The sequence below is a fragment of the Lontra canadensis genome, unplaced genomic scaffold (genome assembly GCF_010015895.1).
Source record: "Lontra canadensis isolate GAN:19392208 unplaced genomic scaffold, GSC_riverotter_1.0 scaffold2, whole genome shotgun sequence".
Lineage (NCBI taxonomy): Eukaryota > Metazoa > Chordata > Mammalia > Carnivora > Mustelidae > Lontra > Lontra canadensis.
In genome coordinates this window covers 14,751,802-14,770,095 of record NW_022630996.1, presented here as the reverse complement: position 1 = coordinate 14,770,095, position 18,294 = coordinate 14,751,802, and the positions used below count along the sequence as shown (strand labels likewise).

The window sequence follows — 18,294 nt, the reverse complement described above, 5'->3', positions numbered from 1 at the left end:
GGTCGCAGAGCTTACAGGTATTAGAACGGGGAAGCCGGCTCCAGAGACAGAGCCGAGGAGTGAGCTCACAGCTCGGGTTTACCTTGAACCGGTCGCAGGCTCGGTGAGCTCGGAGCACGGCCGGAGGCCAGGGTGACGGGAGCAATTGGGCGCTGTTCTCTGAGGGCGCACTGAGGAGTGGGGCCCCAGACTCTCGGCTCCTCCGGGCCGGAGACTGGGAGGCCGCCATCTTCATTCCCGCCCTCCGGAACTCTACGGAAAGCGCTCAGGGAACAAAAGCTCCCGAAAGCAAACCTGAGCGGATTACTCAGCCCGGCCCCTGGTAAGAGCGGTGCAACTCCACCTGGGGCAAAGACACTTGAGAATCACTACAACAGGCCCCTCCCCCAGAAGATCAACAAGAAACCCAGCCAGGACCAAGTTCACTTACGAGGAGTGCGGTTTCAATACCAAGGAGAGCAGCGGAATTCCAGAGGAGGAGAAAGCAAAGCACGGAACTCATGGCTTTCTCCCCATGATTCTTTAGCCTTGCAGTTAATTTATTTTTTTTTCTTTTTCAATTTTTTTTCTCTTCTTCTCCTAAATTTTTTTAACTTTTACCCTTTTCTTTTTTAACGTTTTTTAACTAGTTTATCTAATATATATATATTTTTTTCCGTTTTATATTTTTTCATCATTGGTTTTCTTTTTTTATTTCTTTTTTCTTTTTTTTTTTTTTCTTTCTGAACCTCTTTATATCCCATTCCCCCCACCCCCCTCATGATTTGGGATCTCTTCTGATTTGGCTAAAGCATATTTTCCTGGGGTTGTTGCCACCCTGTTAGTATTTTACTTGTTCCTTCATATACTCTTATCTGGACAAAATGACAAGGCGGAAAAATTCACCACAAAAAAAAGAACAAGAGGCAGTACCAAAGGCTAGGGACCTAATCAATACAGACATTGGTAATATGTCAGATCTAGAGTTCAAAATGACGATTCTCAAGGTTTTAGCCGGGCTCGAAAAAGGCATGGAAGATATTAGAGAAACCCTCTCGGGAGATATAAAAGCCCTTTCTGGTGAAATAAAAGAACTAAAATCTAATCAAGTTGAAATAAAAAAAGCTATTAATGAGGTGCAATCAAAAATGGAGGCTCTCACTGCTAGGATAAATGAGGCAGAAGAAAGAATTAGTGATATAGAAGACGAAATGACAGAGAATAAAGAAGCTGAGCAAAAGAGGGACAAACAGCTACTGGACCACGAGGGCAGAATTCGAGAGATAAGTGACACCATAAGAAGAAACAACATTAGAATAATTGGGATTCCAGAAGAAGAAGAAAGAGAGAGGGGAGCAGAAGGTGTATTGGAGAGAATTATTGGAGAGAATTTCCCCAATATGGCAAAGGGAACAAGCATCAAAATCCAGGAGGTTCAGAGAACCCCCCTCAAAATCAGTAAGAATAGGTCTACACCCCGTCACCTAATAGTAAAATTTACAAGTCTTAGTGACAAAGAGAAAATCCTGAAAGCAGCCCGGGAAAAGAAGTCTGTAACATACAATGGTAAAAATATTAGATTGGCAGCAGACTTATCCACAGAGACCTGGCAGGCCAGAAAGAGCTGGCATGATATATTCAGAGTACTAAACGAGAAAAACATGCAGCCAAGAATACTATATCCAGCTAGGCTATCATTGAAAATAGAAGGAGACATTAAATGCTTCCAGGACAAACAAAAACTGAAAGAATTTGCAAACACCAAACCAGCTCTACAGGAAATATTGAAAGGGGTCCTATAAGCAAAGAGAGACCCTAAAACTAGTAGATCAGAAAGGAACAGAAACAATATACAGTAACAGTCATCTTACAGGCAATACAATGGCACTAAATTCATATCTCTCAATAGTTACCCTGAATGTTAATGGGCTAAATGCCCCAATCAAAAGACACAGGGTATCAGAATGGATAAAAAAACAAAATCCATCTATATGTTGCCTACAAGAAACTCATTTTAAACCCGAAGACACCTCCAGATTTAAAGTGAGGGGGTGGAAAAGAATTTACCATGCTAATGGACATCAGAAGAAAGCAGGAGTGGCAATCCTTATATCAGATCAATTAGATTTTAAGCCAAAGACTATAATAAGAGATGAGGAAGGACACTATATCATACTCAAAGGATCTGTCCAACAAGAAGATCTAACAATTGTAAATATCTATGCCCCTAACGTGGGAGCAGCCAACTATATAAACCAATTAATAACAAAATCAAAGAAACACATCAACAATAATACAATAATAGTAGGGGACTTTAACACTCCCCTCACTGAAATGGACAGATCATCCAAGCAAAAGATCAACAAGGAAATAAAGGCCTTAAATGACACACTGGACCAGATGGATATCACAGATCTATTCAGACCATTTCATCCCAAAGCAACAGAATACACATTCTTCTCTAGTGCCCATGGAACATTCTCCAGAATAGATCACATCCTCGGTCCTAAATCAGGTCTCAACTGGTATCAAAAGATTGGGATCATTCCCTGCATATTTTCAGACCACAATGCTCTGAAGCTAGAACTCAATCACAAGAGGAAATTTGGAAAGAACCCAAATACATGGAGACTAAACAGCATCCTTCTAAAGAATGAATGGGTCAACCAGGAAATTAAAGAAGAATTGAAAAAATTCATGGAAACAAATGGTAATGAAAATACAACAGTTCAAAATCTGTGGGACACAACAAAGGCAGTCCTGAGAGGAAAATATATAGCGGTACAAGCCTTTCTCAAGAAACAAGAAAGGTCTCAGGTACACAACCTAACCCTACACCTAAAGGAGCTGGAGAAAGAACAAGAAAGAAACCCTAAACCCAGCAGGAGAAGAGAAATCATAAAGATCAGAGCAGAAATCAATGAAATAGAAACCAAAAAAACAATAGAACAAATCAACGAAACTAGGAGCTGGTTCTTTGAAAGAATCAATAAGATTGATAAACCCCTGGCCAGACTTATCAAAAAGAAAAGAGAAAGGACCCAAATCAATAAAATCATGAGTGAAAGAGGAGAGATCACAACGAACACCAAAGAAATACAGACAATCATAAGAACATATTATGAGCAACTCTATGCCAACAAATTTGACAATCTGGAAGAAATGGATGCATTCCTAGAGACATATAAACTATCACAACTCAACCAGGAAGAAATAGAAAGCCTGAACAGACCCATAACCAGTAAGGAGATTGAAACAGTCATCAAAAATCTCCAAACAAACAAAAGCCCAGGGCCAGACAGCTTCCCGGGGGAATTCTACCAAACATTTAAGGAAGAACTAATTCCTATTCTCCTGAAACTGTTCCAAAAATAGAAATGGAAGGAAAACTTCCAAACTCATTTTATGAGGCCAGCATCACCTTGATCCCCAAACCAGACAAGGATCCCATCAAAAAAGAGAACTACAGACCAATATCCTTGATGAACACAGATGCAAAAATTCTCACCAAAATACTAGCCAATAGGATTCAACAGTACATTAAAAGGATTATTCACCACGACCAAGTGGGATTTATTCCAGGGCTGCAAGGTTGGTTCAACATCCGCAAGTCAATCAATGTGATACAACACATTAATAAAAGAAAGAACAAGAACCATATGATACTCTCCATAGATGCTGAAAAAGCATTTGACAAAGTACAGCATCCCTTCCTGATCAAAACTCTTCAAAGTATAGGGATAGAGGGCACATACCTCAATATTATCAAAGCCATCTATGAAAAAACCCATCGCAAATATCATTCTCAATGGAGAAAAACTGAAAGCATTTCCGCTAAGGTCAGGAACAAGGCAGGGATGTCCGTTATCACCACTGCTATTCAACATAGTACTAGAAGTCCTAGCCTCAGCAATCAGACAACAAAAAGAAATTAAAGGCATCTAAATCGGCAAAGAAGAAGTCAAACTATCACTCTTCGCAGATGATATGATACTATATGTGGAAAACCCAAAAGACTCCACTCCAAAACTGCTAGAACTGGTACAGGAATTCAGTAAAGTGTCAGGATATAAAAATCAATGCACAGAAATCAGTTGCATTTCTCTACACCAACAACAAGACAGAAGAAAGAGAAATTAAGGAGTCAATCCCATTTACAATTGCACCCAAAACTATAAGATACCTAGGAATAAACCTAACCAAAGAGACTAAGAATCTATACACAGAAAACTATAAAGTACTCATGAAAGAAATTGAGGAAGACACAAAGAAATGGAAAAATGTTCCATGCTCCTGGATTGGAAGAATAAATATTGTGAAAATGTCTATGCTACCTAAAGCAATCTACACATTTAATGCAATTCCTATCAAAGTACCATCCATTTTTTTCAAAGAAATGGAACAAATAATCCTAAAATTTATATGGAACCAGAAAAGACCTCGAATAGCCAAAGGAATATTGAAAAAGAAAGCCAAAGTTGGTGGCATCACAATTCCAGACTTCAAGCTCTACTACAAAGCTGTCATCATCAAGACAGCATGGTACTGGCACAAAAACAGACACATAGATCCATGGAACAGAATAGAGAGCCCAGAAATAGACCCTCAACTCTATGGTCAACTAATCTTCGACAAAGCAGGAAAGAATGTCCAATGGAAAAAAGACAGCCTCTTCAACAAATGGTGTTGGGAAAATTGGACAGCCACATGCAGAAAAATGAAATTGGATCATTTCCTTACACCACACACGAAAATAGACTCAAAATGGATGAAGGACCTCAATGTGAGAAAGGAATCCATCAAAATCCTTGAGGAGAACACAGGCAGCAACCTCTTCGACCTCAGCCGCAGCAACATCTTCCTAGGAACATCGCCAAAGGCAAGGGAAGCAAGGGCAAAAATGAACTATTGGGATTTTATCAAGATCAAAAGCTTTTGCACAGCAAAGGAAACAGTGAACAAAACCAAAAGACAAGCGACAGAATGGGAGAAGATATTTGCAAATGACGTATCAGATAAAGGGCTAGTGTCCAGAATCTATAAAGAACTTAGCAAACTCAACACCCAAAGAACAAATAATCCAATCAAGAAATGGGCAGAAGACATGAACAGACATTTCTGCAAAGAAGACATCCAGATGGCCAGCAGACACATGAAAAAGTGCTCCATATCACTCGGCATCAGGGAAATACAAATCAAAACCACAATGAGATACCACCTCACACCAGTCAGAATGGCTAAAATTAACAAGTCCAGAAATGACAGATGCTGGCGAGGATGTGGAGAAAGGGGAACCCTCCTACACTGTTGGTGGGAATGCAAACTGGTGCAACCACTCTGGAAAACAGCATGGATGTTCCTCAAAATGTTGAAAATAGAACTACCCTATGACCCAGCAATTGCACTGCTGGGTATTTACCCTAAAGATACAAACGTAGTGATCCGAAGGGGCACATGCACCCGAATGTTTATAGCAGCAATGTCTACAATAGCCAAACTATGGCAAGAACCTAGATGTCCATCAACAGACGAATGGATAAAGAAGATGTGGTATATATACACAATGGAATACTATGCAGCCATCAAAAGAAATGAAATCTTGCCATTTGCGACGACGTGGATGGAACTAGAGGGTATCATGCTTAGCGAAATAAGTCAATCGGAGAAAGACAACTATCATATGATCTCCCTGATATGAGGGAGAGGAGATGCAACATGGGGGTTAAGGGGATAGGAGAAGAGTAAATGAAGCAAGATGGGATTGGGAGGGAGATAAACCATAAGTGACTCTTAATCTCACAAAACAAACTGAGGGTTGCTGGGGGGAGGGGGGTTGGGAAAGGGGGGGTGGGGTTATTATGGACATTGGGGAGGGTATGTGCTATGGTGAGTGCTGTGAAGTGTGTAAACCTGGCGATTCACAGACCTGTACCCTTGGGGAAAGAAATATATGTTTATAAAAAATAATAGAAAAAAAAAAAAACTACACTAAGATCACTTTCTCACCCGTCAAGCTGGCAAAACTTCAACACACAATACACTCTACTGGTGAGACCACGGGGAAACTGGCACTCTTATATGTGCTGGTGGAATTTAGCATTCTCTACAAACAGACTACATATTGATTTACCCTTCAACCTAGCATATGAACTTCTATGAACTGACCCTGAGATACACCTTCAACATTTTAAGAAAACATACGCATTAGATTATCTGTTGCAGCATTATTTGTAATTGCAAAATACTGAAAACTCTATAAATACCTAAGCATAGAAGATTCATTCAGTAAGTTTACCACACAATGACCTTCATAAACTCCTAAGGTTCCCCAAGATTCAAAATGTCTACTTGAATATATAGGCTACGTTTGTTTTTTAAAAGTCTAGATATAAGAGTATCTGGGTGACTCAGTCAGTTAAAAGCATCTGACTCTTTACTTTGGCTTGGGTCATGATCTCAGGGTCCTGAGATCAAGCCCTGCATCAGGCTCTGCACTGAGTGTATAGCCTGCTTAAAATTCTCTCCCCCGACCCCACTGTTCCTGTGTACTCTAAAAAAAAAAAAAAAAAAAAAAGGAAATAGTCTAGATATATAGTAGAAGAGAATAAATAGAGCCAGTTACACTTGATTGAGAAAAAAGAATGAAATAACAAAATCTTTCTACTTTACTTTTTTAACTGAAATTTATTTTATTGTTCTTTTGATCATCTCGGACACTTCTCACCAGTTCTATTCAACACTATAGTGGAAGTCCTAGTTGTTTTAATAAGGCAAAAAAAAAAAAAAAGAAAGAAAGAAAGAAAGGGAAGGCATTTAGATTGGAAATGAAAAAGCAAAACTGTCTCTATTTATAGATAACATGATTATTTATACAGACAATCTTAACAAATGTGTAACAACTACTGGAATCAACAGGGGTATTTAGCAAGGATACCAAGTTATGAGAAAGCAAAAAAAAAAGTATTTTCATATACCACTAGCAAACAATAAAATAGAAATTTCAATAGGATACAAAAGCACAAAATATTTAGATATAAATTTAACAAAAGATGTACAAGATCAATAGAGTAAATGCTATAAAACATTGCTCAGAGAAATTAAAGAAGACCTAAATAAAGGGAGAGGTATACCATATTCATGAACTGGAAGAATACTGCGATGATGTCAGTTCCCCCCAGATTTATTTATAGATTCGACATAACTCCAATCATAATTCTAGCAGACTTTATTTTATGGAAATTATAAGCTGATCCTAAATTTTATATGGAAATGTAAGGACCTAAAATAGTAAAAAAGGGACAAAGTCGGAAGACCACACTGCTTTACATTTAAAAGGTACCATAAAGCTACATTAATCAATACAGTATGCTACTGGCATAGGATTGACAAACAGATCAACAGAATGTAATAAGGAAACAAGAATACACCTACTATTATATAGTTATCTGCTTTTCAGACAAAGATGCCAAAGCACTCCAATGGGGGGGAAAAGAAGACGTTTTCAATACATTATGCTGAAATGACTAGATATTAGTGTGGGAAAAAACCTTGAACTTATCACACACAATACATAAATATCTAATTCAAATTGGATCATAAACCAAAATGTAAAAGCTGAACCCATAAAACATTTAGAAAACATAAGAAAATGTCTTTAAGGCCTGGAGGTAGACAAAGTCAATATAACGGTAAAAGAAATTAATAAATTAGACCTCATAACAATTCAACACTTTTGCTCATCCAAAGATACTGTTAAGAAAAGAAACAGGCAAGCCAGAGACTGGGAGAAACATGATCATATTTAAACTTTTACCTTGAACTCATCTGAGATTTCAGACACAAAAGAAGATATCTGCTTCATGAGTCTGTCCACACTGCTCTCACTCCCTGTTTTGAGGAGGGTAGTGATGGCCAGAGTAGCAATGCTTCTGTTTGAGTCTGTGATCAAGTTTTCTAAGTCTAGATTGCAGGCAGTAACAGCAGAGGGGTGCTTCATTGCCACCTTGTGGAAGGGCAAGAAAAATAAAGTAATAAGCAAACTGCTACTGAAGAAGACTGGAACTTTCAAAAACAAAGGAAGAGGAAAACAGAAATTTTAATTAACGTAAGCAGCTATTAAAAATCTAAATAGGACAAAATAGGTCAAAAGTAATTGTTTTAAGAAGAATATTTCCAACTAATAAGGTATAATATCATCTGATAAAGGATTAACCGCCAGAGTCACAGTATAACAGCACTTTCTCCTCCTAGGTTTCTATAATCTTTATAACAATATCACAGTCTGTGCTGTGCTACAGTTGGCCCGTTTCTCTTTATAGTACATGTGTCCATGGGTATCTATTCCCCTAGATGTAAAGATCTCAGAGAACAGGACATACCATGGTAAACACGGCTCAAAGACTGTTAATATCACTTCGAAAACATTTCTGTATTTGAGCAAACTCCAGCCAAACTGGACTGCTCACACTCTCTGAAACATGTCTGTCACTCTCCTGCTTCTTTGTTTTTGTCAAAATTGTTCACCTCTCCATCTCAATATTGGTATAGAATCCTTTACCCCAATTTTAAAAATCTGAAAACTCAGCGAAGTATTAGCATCAAAATTCATTTAACAGGAAAATGTGACCCAAACTAATGTAAAATCAGTTAAATATGAATTTATTCTACATAGTGAGGAGAGTCCTATGTATAGCACAGAAATACTACTAAATCTTTAAAAAAGAGGGGCGCCTGGGTGGCTCAGTGGGTTAAGCCTCTGCCTTTGGCTCAATCATGATCCCAGGGTCCTGGGATTAAGTCCCGCATCGGGCCCTCTGCTCAGTGGGGAGCCTGCTTCCCCCGCCACCACCTGCCTCTCTGCCTACTTGTGATTTCTCTCTCTGTCAAATAAATAAATAAAATCTTTTAAAAAAATAAAAATAAAAAAGAAATATTAATGTTTTTAATGGTAGGGTACTGCTATAGGTTCAATGAGGTTAGTATATAATATAAGAGCACCATTTTGCCTTCCTAAAATTCATAGAATACTGAATTCTGAGACACATCTGGCCCCAAGATTATAGATAAAGGAACATGGCCTTATATCACTTCTTAAAAATATAATTCATGTTGTTATTCTGTAAAGGGTTCTTCCCTGGCTGTCCTGTAAAGGTTTATCCATGGCTTCTCTTACCTCCAATTGTTCATACAATTAATTTATAATAGATCACACACTGCCTTATGACAAGTCTTCTACTACATTCAACTTTTATTTCAAGAGTGCCCTGATGGTGGCTCAGTTGGTTAAGTGTCTGCCTTCAGCTCAGGTCATGCTCCAGGGGTCCTGGGATCAAATCCCGTGTCAGGCTCCCTGCTCGGTGGGGAGTCTTCTTCTCCCTCTACCCCTCCCCCACTGTTTGTGATCTCTCACCTGTGCTCTCTAATAAATAAAATCTTTAAAAAAAAACCCCAAACTTTCATTTCAAATGTTTATGGTTATTTAATTTATTCTGTGTTCCTGAGTTGTATCCTCTAAACCTATGGTGTCCAATATGACAGCGAATAACCAAATGTGACTATTAAGCACTTGAAATGTGGCTAGTCCAAATTAAGATATGCTCTAAACATAAAGTAAGCACTGGATGTCAAAGACTTAGAAAATTATAGGTAAATATAATTTGTAGGTGAAAAAATATAAGGTAAAACAGATCTTTAATAATTTTATACCAATTCCATGTTAATAAGACATTTTATAGATATAAGGGTAAATAATTCAAATTAATTTCGCCTTAAAAATTTTTAACGTGGTTACTATAAAATTTAAAATTACACATGTATCTCACATTGTATTGCACCAGCATTGTCCAAGAGAACTTTCTACAGTGATAGAAATGTTCTATATTTTTGCACTGTCCAATATTGAGAGTCACTAGCCACATGACAGCTGAGCAGATGAAGTGGGGTGAGAGTGACTGAGGAGCTGAATTTTCAGTTTTATTTAATTTTACTTAATTTAAATGGAAATGGCCACTCATGGCTAATGGCCATCATGCTGGACAATGTGGTTCTCAGCTATAAAGTGCTCAAAGTCAGAAATGAATTATAATCTTTAGTTGAATAGGAAAAATGGCCACATCTCAGGCCACAAATACAAGGAAGGTGCTACAGAAGTGAAGCCCAAAAATCCTATCTACTAACCTTGGAGAGGAAGCCAAATGCTTCACATGTAATGATTCTCAAGCAAACACTGATATGAGTCAATAGTTGGCAAAGGGACACCTACCTTGTTCAAGGTCCTCACAGCTGCATATCTCAAAGCTGGCTTAGGAGAGCTACAGAAAAGTTGAAGAACTAGGAAGAAAAAAGATCATTGTTAATATAGCTCATTTCATCATATTGCATATATCTGAAAATACAGTACATGAAGTATTATATTCAAAATATGTATAAAGAGATTAGATCATAGCATTAAAACTTCACATGAGAAATGTATTATCAAAAATAACAAAAGCACTTTTTGTAAAACTGTTATACAAAGTTTAAATATAGGAAACAAAGTTTATTTTTCTGTAAGAATTAATATACCCATTAATACCTGAATCTGTGGTAGCAATATTTATAGTTATAAGAGCAAAAGGGGAGGGGCGCCTGGGTGGCTCAGTCGTTGAGCGTCTGCCTTCAGCTTGGGTCATGGTCCCAGGGTCCTGGGATCGAGCCCCGCATCGGGCTCTCTGCTCAGCGGGAGGCCTGCTTCTCCCTCTCCCACTCCCCCTGCTTGTGCTCCCTCTCTCACTGTGTCTCTGTCAAATAAATAAAATCTTAAAAAAAAAAAAAAAGAGCAAATGGGCTTTTCAAACATTAAAGAGAACTGAACGCTTGAAAGTTACTTGTCTTCCAAGCACAAAATTTTTAATGTTTTATATAGGGAAATGGTAAGTTCTGAAAAAAAGGTAATTAAGCAAAGAACAACAAAAATAAATCATCTACATATCAGAACACAAAGGTATATATAATAGAGCTAGTGTTCAAAAATCATTCTTACTATCTACCCTGCAGAACTATGGAACTTCAAACAAAAACATATGAATAAAAACAAAATCCAGGTATCAAACACACAACTAACCTGAAACGGCAGGTGCCAACTCCCTTGCAGTACAGTTAGGAAGATGGATGATTGCTGACGCAGCTTCATAAATAACCATTTCATGTTTATTTCGCAAGCAGCTCTCAATGAAATCAAAGAGTGGACTTTCATGGCTGACAATAAACATAAATAGGGCATCATTAGGTATCAAAAAGAATAGATATAATATGTATAGCAGTTAAAAACACAGGCAGACTGAGAAGCACTTTTGGAATTATGGATGAAGGACCCCTGAAAATCCATTCCTCCATAAAAGCAATGAGAACACTGGCATAAATTTTCAAAATTAACTTTCTCAGCACTCTAGAAATTAGCCAAAGGCTTGCAACAATCCCAGAAACATTTATTCAAGAAAAAGAGCTGAATCTTCATAACAACAGCAAACAAGCTTTCTGGTGTTTTCACTTGCTCTATTTTCTATTCCCTCTTCCCAGTTTCATGGTAGCCTTGGAAATCAGCAGCCTCAGAATTGCAGTAGCTCTGAAAGCCAGCAGCCTAGCAGCCATTGGAGGAAGCAGATGGGTTTGGAGCTCTCTCAAAAGCTCTGTTCCCAGGGAACTTTCACTATTTGACCTGACTGGTGCTCCCTAGAAAAGCCCCATTCATGGAGCTAGTCTTTATTTCATCTGACTCAGAGCCCAATTGGTGAGGAAAGCCCTAGCCTCAGCCAGTTTGTCCCAAAAAATCAGTGGCAACTGGTTAACACTGCAGTTTCCAGGCCAGTGATTCCACCTGGGATAAACAAGAGGTTGGCCAAAAAACTTAAAAGTTATATCTGAGAAATAAGATCACCATAAGAGACTTTGGCAATTTCTGACATATTCCTGGGGATCCAGAAGGCCATGCACATGTAGAAAGGCATGTAAAAACCCAGGAAAGACAAGACAAGCACTAAGAAAGCTCTCACCCATGCCTGACTTTGAGGTTCTGTGCATGTAGGAAGTGAATGCTAAGGCAGGGTTGTAAACTGCCAGACCACGGAAGGCATGTCCCAACATACAAAGTGCCCATTAGAAAAAAAGTTGGAGACCTACTGGCTTAAATCATTTAAGAAAATCTGTCAAATCATCAGCTGATGACTTAGCTAATCAAGCAGAGACTTCAGTGACTGCACCTGACAAAGAGTAAGACTGCAGAATTCATCCGGGAAAGTCACTAAACAGACGACAACCAACAAGCAGCAACAATAACAACCTCTGAGAATGGGGAAGAGGGAAATGTGATTACTGGAGTTACCACAACACTTAAAATACCCAGTTTTTGGCAAAAAAATTATGACACATGTAAAGAAATAATAAAGTGTTCAGTCCATAGCAATTATTCTTGGGGAAGCCCAGGTATTAGATTTGGTATTGGATTTACCAGGCAAAGGCTTTGTAATGAATATAAACATGTTCAAAGAAATAAAGGAAACCATATCTAAAGAATAAAAGAGAATTAAAGACATGACAATGATATCTCACCAAAGAGAGAATATCAATAAAGAAAAAGGAGTTTGGGTTTACTTATTGTGTTGTTGTCTTTAAAGAAACCAAATACAAATTCTGGATTTGTAAGGTGCAATAATGAATTAAAAAGAAAATTTAAATCAGCAATTCAGCAGCTGATCTTCACTGGCAGTAGAAAGAAACCCGTAAACCTGAAGGAAGATAAAGTGAGATAATCCAGCTGAGGAAAACAAAGAAAAACGAATGGGGAAAAAAAAAAAAAAAAGAACAGAGCCTTGGAGATCTAGGGAATATGACCAAGGGTATGAACAACTGCATAATAAGAGTCCCAGGAGGAAAAGAGAGAAACAAAGGGGCAAAAGGACTATATGAAGAAATAATGAAAAAAAAAATTGTCCAAATTTGATGAAAGCATTAATCCATGCACTTGAGTAGCTCAAAAAATCCCACGCAGGATAAAGAGAAAAGGATTCACAAAGAGACACACCATAGTCAATTTGCTGAAAGCGTAAGACAAAGAGAAGATTTTGACAGCAGCAAGATAAAAACTACTCATCTTGTTTTACAGGGGAGCATCAATATGATCAGGTGGCTACCTTTCCACCCAAATAATGGAAGAGGTAGGGCAGCACAATGCCATAGTCAAAGAGCTGAAATAGAAAGACAAGAATTCTATATCCAGCAAAATTATCCTCCAAAAATGAAGGCTAAAAAAGACATTACCAGATATGGACATTGGGGAGGGTGTGTGATATGGTGAGTGCTGTGAAGTGTGTAAACCTGGCGATTCACAGACCTGTACCCCTGGGGCTAATAATACATTTTATGTTTATAAAAAAATAATAATAAAATAAAGAAAATAAAATACATAGTTTAAAAAAAAAAAAAGACATTACCAGATAAGCAGTGACCAGACAATGCACTGCTGCCAGATTTACAAAAAAATACTAAGGAAGTCTTTAGACTTAAAGATTTACACTAAACAGTGATGTGAATCATCAGGTAGAAATAAAGAGCACTAGAAATGATAAATATATGAGCTGACATAAAAGAGTCATTTATCAAAAATGATCAATTTTTTTTCATTTTTTCATTTCTCTCAACTACTTTAAAGGACACAAAATGTTACAAAGCAATAATTATAACATTACAGTTGACCCTTGAACAAGAGGTTTGGACCACATGGGTCAATTTATATGCAGACTTTTTATAACAGAGAACTGCAAAGATATTTTCTCTTCCTTATAATTTACTTAATAACAGTTTCTTTTCTCTAGCCTACTCTATTGTAAGAACACAGCATATAATACATATAACATAAAATACATATTGTTTACAGTATCAGTAAGGCTTCTGGTCAACAGTAGACTATTAGTGGTTACATTATGAAGGAGTCAAAAATTACATGCAGATTTCCAACTACCTGTGAGGCTGGCTCCCCTAGCCCCCACGTTGTTTGAGGATTGACTGTATGTTGTTGGATTTATAACACTTACACATCATATACATGACAATTATAGCAAATAGGAGCCCAGAGAGAATGAAAATATATTGGAGAACAGATTCTATATTTTACTAAAATTAAATTAAGTAATAATGTGAGGTAGACTGTGGTAAAGTAAAATATATACGCCAATCCCTAGAGTTACAACTAAGAAAAAACAAAAAAAGTGAAAATATTGACAGAAAAATTAATGTGATACATTGAAAATATTTATTTAAGAAAAAACAAGGCAGTCAAAGAGGACAAGAAATACAAACAACAAAAAAAGCAGGAGACATACAGAACAAATAGCACAATGGCAAAAGTAAATCCAACTATATCAATAATTATATTAAATATAAACAGTCTAATTACCCTAACCAAAAAATAGAGATTGCCAGACAGAATAAAAATGCAAGCTCCAACTATGTGCTATCTACAAGAGCAGACATTAGATTCAAAGACACAGAGTGAAAGTAAAAAGATGGGAAAAGATAGGCCATGCAAACAGTAACCATTAGAGACCAGTATTGGCTATATTAATACCAGACAAATAGAATTTAAGACAAAAATATTATAAGAGACAAAAAGAGACATTTCATAATGAGAAAGAAATTAATACATCAGGATGATATAACAATGATAAACACATACACATTTAATAACAAAGCCTCAAAATACATGAAGCACAAAACCTGACAAAATGAAAGGAGAAATAGATCATGTAACCATTATAGTTGGAAATGTCCATACCTACCCAATAATCGTTAGAACTAGACAAAAAATCATCAAGGACACAGAAGACTTGAACAATGTAATCACCCAATTTAACCTAGAACATTCAACCCAACAACTAAAATACATTCTTTTCAAGTGCATCTGGAAAGTTCTTAAGGATATATTAAGTGCCGGTCATGAAACAAATGTCAATACATTTAAAAGAACAGAAATCAAAGCATGTTTCCTAACCACAACTGAATTAAATTATAAAACAACAGAAAATAAATTTAAAAATCCCCAAATACTTGGAAATTAAACATTGTCTAAGTAACCCATGTATCAAGAAGAAATCAGACGGATATGGGAAAATATTCTAGGCTGAATGAAAATAAAGACATGAGATATATCTAAAGAAAGGTAGGAAGGAAAAACATAATTTTAAACACAGATGGACATTGGGGAGGGTGTGTGATATGGTGAGTGCTGTGAAGTGTGTAAACCTGGCGATTCACAGACCTGTACCCCTGGGGCTAATAATACATTTTATGTTTATAAAAAAAAAAATAATAAAATAAAGAAAAAAAGTACATAGTCTTACAAAAAAAAAAAAAAAAAAAAAAAAAAAAAAAAAAGAAAAAAGTTTAAAAAAAAAAAAAAAAAAGAAAAGAAAAGTCCCAAATCAATAATCTAGGCTTCTACAATTAAGAAATTAGAGAAATTAGAAAGAGAAGAGTGAATTGAGCCTACAGCAAGCAAAAGATAGAAGATCAGAGGAGAGATCAATAGACTAGAATGCAGGAAAAAAAAAAAAAAATCAATGAAACCCAAAGCTAGTTCTTTGAAAGATCAACAAAACTGACAAATCTTTGGCTAAACGAATGAAAAAAAGGTGGGGGGGATGGAAATTATCAAAATCAGGAAGGAAGAAAAGAACACCACTACTGACCCTAAAGAAATTTAAATAATTATAAGGGAATATTATGAACAACTGTAAGTCATTTCTAGGGATTTGTCCCTAGAAATACCAAACTACCAAAACTGGCTTATGAAGAAATACATAATCTAAACAGGCTATGGGTTATTTAAAATCTTCCCTCAAAGAAACACACAGGTCCAATGACTTCATTGGTTAATTCAATCAAATATTTAAAGAAATAATACCAATCCTTTAGAAACTCTTCCAGGAAATAAATGAGGAGGGTACACTACTTCCCAACTAATGCTGTGATGCCAATATTACCCATAACAAAGCCTGACAAACTTTTGCAAGAAAACTACAGTCCAATATCTCTGAAATAGACACAAAACTCCTTAACAAAAATTAGCAAGCTGCATCCAGCAATATATAAAAAAGTAATCAATATTCACAATTCACAATCACCAGGTAGCATTTATCCCAGGCATGCAAAATCGGTTTAACATGAGAAAATTGATGCATGTCATATGCCAAATTAATAAAATAAAGGACAGAAATAACAATATCTTAATAGATGCAGAAAAGCAACTGACAAAAATCTAACACCCATTCATGATAAACATTCTCAAAAAACTAGAGACTAAAGGAAATGTCCTCAACCTACTAAAAGGCACTTTCAAAAAACACACATCATGCTTAATGCTTTCCCCTTATGATCAGGGACAAGGCAAGGAGGTCTACTTTCACCACTTCTACTCAACATTTTAGTGATAGTTCAAGACAGTAAAGTTAGGCAAAAAAAGAAATTAAAAACATTGGTTTGGAAAGGAAGAAGTAAAACTGCCTTTGTTCACAGAAGACATGATCCTGAAAATAGAAAATCCCAGGGAATAATACACACACACACACGGAACTAATAAATGACCATAGCAAGGCTACAGGATACAAGGTCAACCTGCAAAAATCAACTGTATTTCTATACACTGGCAACAACAATCCAAATGAAATTAATAAAATAATTCCATTCAGAATAACATCAGAAAGAATACTCAGAAATACATTTAATAAGAGAATGCAAAACTTTTACACTGAAAACTATAAAACACTGCTGAGAAACTGAAATACAGAAACTCTCTGTTCACGGACTGGAAGAATCAATAGCAAGATGGCAATTCTCCCAAACTGATTTATTCAGAGTAGATCTATTATTCTATTCAGTGTAATCCCTATCGAAATGCTGGCAGGCTTCTGTTGTAGAAATTCAAAGCTGATCCTAAAATTTATATAGAAATGCAAAGGACTTAGAATAGTCAAAACAATTTTCAAAAACCTATATATATAAAGCAAACCCTGACATATCTGAAGGGAAAACAGACAGTGATACAATAATAGTAAAACACTTCAAGACCCTGTTTTCAGTAATGGATACAACATCCAGATAGAAAATCAGTGGACTGGAATATACCAAATGGACTTAACAGACATACACACAGAACATTCCACCCCATAGCAGCAAGATACACTCCCAAGTACACAGAGAATATTCTCCATAGAGTACATGTTAGGTCACAAAACAAGTCTTAACAAATCAAGGAAGATTAAAATCACACCAAATATCTCTTCTAACCATAATGGAATGAAACCAGAAATCAATAACAAAAGGAAAACTGGATCATTCACAAATATGTAGAAAGTAAACACTTTTGAACAACCAATGGGTCAAAGAAGTACTTAAAGCGGTTTAAAAAGTAAAATTAGAAAATACCATGGGACAAACAAAAACATGCAATAAAGGCAGTACCAAGAGTGAAGTTTATAGTGAAAAATTACAAGTTTTTCAAAATGCCATCTATGTAATATACATAGAAAATAAGAAAGAATTGCCAGAGAAATTCTGAGAAATAACAAGTGAGGAGTAAGGGTCATTTCATCCAAAACTGACCTGCTGGCCCCCCAAAAAAGGAGCGGAGTTCCTATGAAGCTCCATGACAACTGAAATCAGCCCAACGTGTAGCAATCAATTCTGGTTCAACCACAAAATCTGGACTGGCACTCCTTCCCATCATGCCTAGGGAGGGGCTGGTATTTCCCCAACCACGAAAGAGGAAGATTCCTGCTACTAACATGCCACATCATACAGCTGCAAGATTTGGATCCCAGACCCTGAATATGCCACAGAAGGTCTGCTTCCCCTAAAAAACTATGCTGTCAAAACAGGTTCTACTTGGTAGCATATAATTGCTCATGGTAGTCTCTTACAATTTCTTTCCCCTGTAGCATCAGATGTAATGTCTATCATATTATGCTACTTCTGCATCCCACTCTGATCACAACAGTGCATTGTTGATGCTCCTGTACTTAAAGCAGTTTAAAAGCCACAAAGCCCCTTGGTCATAATCCCTCTCTCAGTGTATGAAATCTGCCCTGATAGACCTCTGTGCACTGAACCAGAATGAATGAACCTGGGCACCCAGTGCACCTGGTATGATTTTGTTCTCTATGGGTTTCTCCCAATGAATGCTGCTCCAATAGGTTATGTGTGAATTTTCCTTGGATATCTGTGCCTATTTGTATAACACTGTTACAGTGAGGTGGGCATCAAGTCAGGTTTCTATTGCGGCCTTCT

General features: G+C 36.8%; 1 protein-coding gene across 2 annotated transcripts in view; it reads right to left on the bottom strand.

Annotated features, from left to right (window-relative positions):
• COPG2 (COPI coat complex subunit gamma 2) overlaps positions 1-18,294 on the bottom strand; it is a 97,074-nt gene that overhangs the window by 29,085 nt on the left and 49,695 nt on the right. For both annotated transcript variants that reach the window (XM_032869144.1, XM_032869153.1), the window contains 3 exons: positions 11,081-11,214; positions 10,241-10,308; positions 7,793-7,981 (listed from right to left, as the gene is read on the bottom strand). In XM_032869144.1, coding sequence (XP_032725035.1) covers positions 7,793-7,981; positions 10,241-10,308; positions 11,081-11,214 — 391 coding nt within the window. The remainder of the gene's footprint in view (positions 1-7,792; positions 7,982-10,240; positions 10,309-11,080; positions 11,215-18,294) is intronic.